General features: G+C 33.5%; 1 protein-coding gene across 1 annotated transcript; it reads right to left on the bottom strand.

Annotated features, from left to right (window-relative positions):
• Nucleotides 1–429: 429 nt before the first annotated feature.
• On the bottom strand, nucleotides 430–3,811 carry LOC145163635 (uncharacterized). Its single transcript, XM_079082449.1, has 5 exons — nucleotides 3,507–3,811; nucleotides 3,194–3,372; nucleotides 2,817–3,092; nucleotides 2,663–2,750; nucleotides 430–679 (listed from the first exon to the last, which is right to left on the bottom strand). Exons 1-5 carry the CDS (start codon nucleotides 3,809–3,811, stop codon nucleotides 430–432), a joined length of 1,098 nt encoding a protein of 365 aa, XP_078938575.1.
• Between the last annotated feature and the right edge of the window lie 4,095 nt (nucleotides 3,812–7,906).

The raw sequence follows: 7,906 nt of genomic DNA on the forward strand, positions 1-7,906 counted from the left end.
TTCCTGATGTTGTTTCTGCCTCCAAATACAAGTCATTTCCACCAAGGGGAAGGGTTTTGGTGGTTATTTTTCTTCTTGATGCAGCCTATTCAACACAACAAAGTGATCCACCAAGTCATGATGAATGCCTAACTGAGCCTATAAGTTCAACTTTTAACTATTTCTACAAAGTCTTAACAGCTTAAGACCAGTGGCGGATCCAGCCCGAAAGTCAAGTGGGGTGCACAACCATTGACCGTGGAAATTAATAAAACAAAGTTATAAAAAGTAGAATAACATTAAAATTTACAACTAAATGTCATTTTACAATTGAAACCTATGGGGACACATAGCTAAGAAACGTTTGATTATATTTTCAGTTGTAACCTTGGAAAATCCTTTTCTTTCAACCGCACAAATTACATAATCATTTAAAAATTCGTCCGAAATTCAATTCCGCAAATCCGACTTTACAAGCATCATCGCGGAAAAACATATCTCCACAGTTGCGGTTGCAACCGGCAAGACCAATGACAACTTCACTAACCAATAAATCAATGGAAGGGAAAGATGTGTATCGGTTTCCACCATCACTTTAGCAAGGTCGGATATACTCTTCAAAGTAGCAAATCTTCCATCTTGTTTCATATGAAAAGGGTAAACCGAAAGTTCATGTAGAATATTCATCCTATCTTTATAGCTAAAATCATGTGAATAAAAATCGACCAACTTCTGTAACTTTGATGGGTCAAAGTCACAAAATGAATCATGTGGATTCAAACCCGTCATACAAATAAGCAATTCGAAAGTTACTTCACTAAAACGATCACCGAACTCTTGAAATTGCGTATCCAAAACCATGATAAAACAAAAAAAACTCGTAATAATGGTGATTGGATATATTGGTATGTTGTCTTCTATTTCTTAGATTAACAAAAATATCCTCCATGTTCAGCATTTGAATTTCATTATTCTCACAAAAAGAGGTGATGTCCAACTGTAACAACGTAAATTTTCAAACCGAAATTTTCAATTTAAAAACACATTTTTCTCAATCCAAAAATCCTAAAAGTGTCACAATATCAAATCATCAAACACATATCCAAAAAATGTATATATAACAACTCCAGGATCCTCTCAAAACATAACTCAATCTCCGATGTGTGTACAATCAAGCCGGCGCCTTCCCGTGATCCTGAGAAGTACCTGAAACACATAACACAGAACACGGTAAGCAAGAAGCTTAGTGAGTTCCCCAAAATACCACACATATCTCATTAGCCTCTCATGGCTATACTCAGATAAGACCCTCTAGTCAATGTGTCTCAGTGGGACCCTCTGGTATCACAACTCAGCTGGACCCTGCGGTCCCTCAACTCGGTAACTCAATATAATACACAACATATATATCACAAAGACAATAATCAGGATATCTCAATACATAGTACATAGCCATAAGACCCTCCGATCACACATAGATTACCACTCAAGGTAAGTATAGTGAGAAGACTCACTTCGTAAGAACTCGGATAATCTCGAACTCGAATCACCGGTCTAGCCTCCGCCTAACACAACGATAATTATCCATAATTAATAATGGATCTCACTGAAGCTAAACTAACCCTTCTACAAACTCACAGAAGGGTAAAAGACCATTTACCCCTCCATGGGCTTAATAGTCCACAAATTGATCAAACCCTAAAAGACAACCAAAAAGTCAACGGCAGGGAGTACGCTGCGCATACCAACTGTCTACGCTGGGCGTACTCGGCTGCCATGCAGACATCGGGGATGCTAGACCCCTACGTTGCGCGTACTGGGATTACGCCCAACGTACGTCCCGATTTCACTCTTCTCACTCATTTGGTCTTAATCAGTTAAGACATTGGCTCATATCACAGATCTGGACTCCCTAATAGCTTTTACTCCATAAAGTCAGTGACTTTAAGCCTTTGCATGGCTGATATGGTCACATACACACAAAACACTCACTCTCTTAACTCAAAAAGCTCATATCTCATGCATGGCTTGATTCCAACGACCAAGATTGGATTTTTGTGACATTACACCACTAGTTACACTCAAAGGGGGTTGATCATAGTCTCTAGAGCTCAATATCTCATAAAGTCTCCAGCTTTTGGGATAAAACCCTAAAATACTCTACTATGATGCACAAAACAAAAGAGTGAGAAAGCCTGAAGCTTTATACCTCTATGTGAAGCTTACAACACAAATATGCTCAGATCCAAGGGCCTGGACTCTCACTCCTTCTTCTCCAAATCTTCTTCTTCACTTCAAGAACACACAAAGACTCTCAAAGGCTCTCAAATGCACTCACAAGCTCTAAGAACGAAGGTTTAGGGAACAAGAGGGTTTGTTGTCTGAGAATGGTGGCCAGGAATGAGGCCATAATATCCTTTATATAGGGGACTCACCCTAAAATAGGGTTTTCACTCTGGGCCTAGTACGTTGGGCGTACTAGGTGGCTTCCGTGTCAAATGCACGCATATGAGTACGCTGAGCATACACTCACATACGCCCCGCGTACTCATTCACCACCTTTTCTCAATAAAGGGCCAAAATGGACAAGTACTAAAAGGTCAATGTTTACAAGGTATACCTGAACTTGGGATGTTACACCAACATAAGTGAATAAAACCCATCATTTCTCATATTTTTTAACGTTGCAGCGGTTGATTTCACCAAACTTATAGCATTCATGATATCTTGATCCTTTCTTTGTAGAGATTGTGACAATATGTTTGTGATCCCTAAAAATTTCAACATCAAGTGTAAATGGAACACAAAATCAAACGATCGAAAATATATTTTAAGACCACTTGCTTGACGTTGACTAAAACTATTAAGGCCTTCATCTTCAACATATTCAAGCACATCAATAATAGATGAAAACAAACCAACCAAACGCGATAGAGTTTTGTAATGAGAATTCCATCGTGTATCTCCGGCTCTAGTAAGAGAAAGCTCTTGGTTTAATCCACTTCCGGTTTCAATTTCACCACGGCCGATGGATTCTTCCGGTTTATCTTTTTGACTTTCGCGCATCATATATGTTCGTTTACAAGAAGCAAACACAACATTCATTAGAACAGCTACCATATCAAAAGTCTCCAACGTCGTGATGTTTTTTGACAACCGCCACAACAACTAGTTGAAGTTGGTGAGCAAAACAATGAACATAATAAGAAGAGACATTTTTTTCTCATGATTAAAGATTTTAACCCGTTAAACTGTCCACTCATATTTCTTGCTCCATCATAACCTTGACCCTTGATCTTCGTCAAACTCAATCCATATTCTGAAAATAAAGAGTCAATAGCAGATTTTAGCGACAACGTCGATGTCTCTTTCACAGGAACAAGTCCAATAAACCTTTCTTTAACAATCCCACATGTATCATATCACAAAACTACCACCATTTGTTCTTTTTTGGATATATCGTTGTACTCGTCAACTAATAAAGCAAAAATATCATCACCAATTTCATCAAAAATTGATGTAAGTACTTCTTGTGCGAAACAATGAGAAATATCTTTTTGAATACATGGAGCCACCATTTGATTGTCCCCAGAGCATTTTGTAATGTCACTGTACATACACTCTCATTTTGTTGTCGAATCAAATTCAACGTTTCCAAGAAATTCCCTCTAAAAAGAGACATTTCAGACTCATTGTGACCGCGAAAAGGCAATGCACATTTCAACAAATGTCTACAAGCATCAATGGAAGCAGTTAATCGGATTTGATGTTCAATCTTAACAGCCTCATTTTTCTTGTGAAGAGCAGTAACAATTGATTGACTTTGTCTCATTAAGTCTTCACATTTTTAAGGGCCATGTAATGGGAACTATTAACATTATCTCCCTCGTGAGTTTTAAATCTTTCTGGTTTATTCCACCTAGTAAAGCCTTCCGTCACAAAAGCATCACCCCTACCCTTTTTACTTGATCCATCTTTAAATAAATAACAACACAAACAAAATGCTTCATCTTTTTCACACTATACTCCAACCAATTTCTATAATCATCAAACGAAGCCGAATTAAAATATATTGTCCTCTTTCCTATCAGCCTTGGTGGAAACTTATGAACACGCGGTTGAGAAGGTCCTCTAATAAAAAAATTTCTCTTTATTTCACCTCTTTGATTAGGGTGATAATGTGAAAACTTTTTTCTATCAGCTGGATCCCAAGGAATGTCAATCATATCATTTTCAATCGGGACTGATGGAATACAGCTAGGTTGGGGAATTGCATTAAATACATTTCCAGATGAAGATGCTTCATTTATTGATATATCTTAACATTTTCTTTGTTAAATAATCGTTGACCTGTAGATAGCAAATTTAAAACATAAATTATTAGAATTGTAGTTCAAAATATTTTAAACAGAATGTAAATAACCATTTTTTTTACCATATATGAGTTAATATGTTTATACAGATAACCTCATAGTTATATATATATATATATATATATATATATATATATATATATATATAATCTATTTGATATTACTTTATTTGATATTACTTCACCTGTTTCCTTTCCATATATACTAATATGAGTCAATTTTTCTGTATAGTTAATATATTTGATATTTATAATCATGTATCCTAATTTTTTTATTACTGAAATATTCTAATAAATAATCAAAGAATTAACATTTTTAACAATCCCAAAGAACTTTTATTACAATATAATACAATCCAAAGAATCTCTTATAACTTTTTCTTCTTTATGTATATGAACACCCACAAAAAACTAACAAACTTCAACATTTCCCAAAATCCCAAAGAATCAACATATTTAAAAACAATCTAACAGAATCAATCTTAAAGAATCAACATATTTAACCAAACAAAAAACAACAAATCATACCATGGACGATGGACTCACGAACTTCCGGTTGTTGGGGCTTGCCGGTTGTCTTTGACCCTCCGAGTTTCCGACAGCTTCTTCTTAAGGAACCGGTGGCTAGCTAGGTTAAACTCAGAGGGAAAATGGAGGTTCTTTATATGTTGGGGATTGGGGGATTTTAGAAGAGAGAGAAAGCGTGCAGAGAGTAAAACAAAAGGTTGCTGAAAATTTTAAACAAAGTCAAGAGGGGGCGACCATTTCTTAAAAAAAAAAAAATTTATCAGGTGTGGTCCACTTTCAAGTGGGGCCATACACCCCACTAAGCAAAGCTTAGCTCCGCCACTGCTTAAGATACGAGTACCGAGTACTCATGGTGGGTTTTCAGTTCTTTGAAAGCATGCAAATGATGAGTGCCTTCCTTCATTGGTAAATTTTTTGTTCTTATGTTCTCTAACCTCTACCCATATCTTTACTCTCTTTTTTTCACGCGGTAACTCACCAAAATCTTATATTTTCAGGAGGACATGACACAAGCAAATCCTTCTCATGACTTAGTAGCAACAGATCTTCATGGCACTGAATGGCGATTAAATCATATCTTTAGAATACGAGTTAGTAATGGTGAAGTTTCTTGATTACAGGAGCAAGCTAGACTAAGAATGATGAAACTGAAAGATTCCAATGACCAAGTTGAACCTTACTAGAGCAACCTTTGTGGAATTGGTAAATCCGTCAAAGTCAAAGTATAGCTATTGTACACAATTAAAACATACTACATTCTATATTATTTTATAGCCACGTAGCACTTATGTGTAACTCCATAAATGTATTTTCCAGCTCAAATCTTTGGCTCTTATCTATTGACTTTTATCGATAGAGAAACAAAACATGAGGATATTGAAAATAACATCTTTATTATAAAATTATATTGATATAGTAACATACTTTCTATTATTTCCAAAAATAGCAATGCAGTTTACAAACTTTTCTAGAGGGTATTTTTGGAAATTTCACTGTTGCCGATTTGAGGGTATTTTTGCAAATTTATGTGCGGGTATTATTGAGAGCGCATGGACCATTTATGTAGTTTATACTTTTATGATACATCAATGTACTTACTAATATTTTTTAATTTTGTGAATATATAACATCTTACTTTCATTTACGTTCTTGATTTATTTTAATTATTGGATTTATTTTCTTAAAATGATGTTGAATTATGGAAATGATGATTTTACAGATATGAGGATATTCTTTAAATCGATTGGTATGGATCTTAATGGTTGCAGTTTCCTTAATCTAGTTTTGCTCAATTTTAAAATTTTTATTTCTTTTTCAGGCATTTGATTATAAAAATGAAATCGCCAAGGGTATTTTGGAAATTTCTCTGCTGCCTATTAATACATAAAAAATAACAATAAAATTCGTCTTTTTTGTATTTATCAGTTATTAGTACATAAATATAATATGTTTGAAAAAAAAAATATTTTTTGTTGTTATGGAAAGTTTCATAATTTCAGCTGTTAATTAGTTTTTTTAGTATGATTTTATTTAACTGAAATTATGATTATACTACGATTATTTTGTTAGGATTTTTAAATATTAATGATATAAATTAATCATGGATCTTTTATTATATAATATTGTATTCCACATTTCCACGTATAATTTGTTCATTTTTTACTCCCACAATTCGAAAAAAAAGGATTTTCGAACGACTGCTTCAGTTGTTTGGATTTCGGGACGACACCACGTTAGTTTAACTTCTTTTTAATTCTTCTGTCTCAAGTAATAACCTTTTTTTGTATGAAATATAAGGTTCTGTCTACTAAGCAAAATCTGTAAAGAAATATATGATTATGTCTAAATTTACTTGTATATTATACATTTAACAAACAATGTAAATAACATGTTTTAAGAAATTATGTTTGCCTGCTCTCGGACTCTTATTAAGCTAAATCACAGTTAGTTATATATTCATATTTATATCAATTCTTGATTTCTTCCTTTGAAAGGTAATGTATGATCCAACTGCATATGTAATGTACAAATTCATTGATTTTTTGAGAGTGGATATAATATTTGATTTTCTAAGTTTTCCATGACTCCAAATACAAGAGTTCTTTAATTTTAGCAAACTTAATTTTCATATAAAGTATGGAAGATCTTTTTATATAAAACAAATTTTATTTTTTAATCTTCAGACATAGCGAAAATGTAGAAAATCATAAAACTTCGAAATTTATTATTTTAGTTTTTATCATGTGATTGAAGTCTTATAGTTAACTAAATTACTAAACTAGAAATCATATGAAATGCCACATGTTTACAAAACTAAAACAATCCAACTGAAAAACAATTAACCTCATTTTAAGCAATTCCCTTACAGCAACAATAAATTTTCCCTATGATAGAACCTTATTTGTAGAAGCTAAAAAAACGCATAATAGAAGTAGTACATAATAAACTTTTAAAAGAAAAGTAAAACAACGATACTATTCACGATTGTGATTGTGAAGAAACGGAGATTTATGAAAAGTATAGAAACCAACTTGCCATTAATAAAAACCATAAAAAATATGTTTAAGTGGTTATATTAATATTACCTATCAGATAAATGGATTGATCACTCAAATGAGTTATGTAATGGCATCAGATTGATATGTAGAGCTTTCCAGCAAAATGTCATTGATGTAGCGATAGTTGTTGGTAAACTTGCTAAAAAAAAGAATGTTTTTGCCAAGAATTCTGTTATGTCCGTCTAACGATGAGGTGTTGTTATTCAAACCGAAGAGAAAACAGTTCCCAATTAGGCTTAGTTTCTCTATGACAATTGATAAATCTCAGTGACAAGCAATTCCAAACGTAGGAGTTTATATGCCAGAATCGATATTCTCAAATGATTAACTTTATGTGAAGTTCAGCGGACTATTGTAATGTCTCAAAAATCACAACAATTTTAAACTTTTCAAAACAATCTGAAATCACAAAATGTTTACAAAATCATTGTTCCAAAGTGTTTATCAATATCAGAGTATCCCAAAATCA

Source organism: Lactuca virosa, chromosome 3, assembly GCF_052849685.1.
Source record: "Lactuca virosa cultivar CGN04683 chromosome 3, Lactuca_virosa_CGN04683_v6, whole genome shotgun sequence".
Classification (NCBI taxonomy): domain Eukaryota; kingdom Viridiplantae; phylum Streptophyta; class Magnoliopsida; order Asterales; family Asteraceae; genus Lactuca; species Lactuca virosa.

Excerpts from the sequence above, each read along its gene's own strand:
- LOC145163635 (XM_079082449.1), bottom strand. The coding sequence starts at position 3,811 with ATGAGACAAAGTCAATCAATTGTTACTGCTCTTCACAAGAAAAATGAG. Across the intron at positions 3,093-3,193 it reads TTTAATCATGAGAAAAAAAT|CTGTTCTAATGAATGTTGTG; the intron begins GTCTCTTCTTAT and ends TTGATATGGTAG. Across the intron at positions 2,751-2,816 it reads TAGTCAACGTCAAGCAAGTG|GGATCACAAACATATTGTCA; the intron begins GTCTTAAAATAT and ends TGAAATTTTTAG.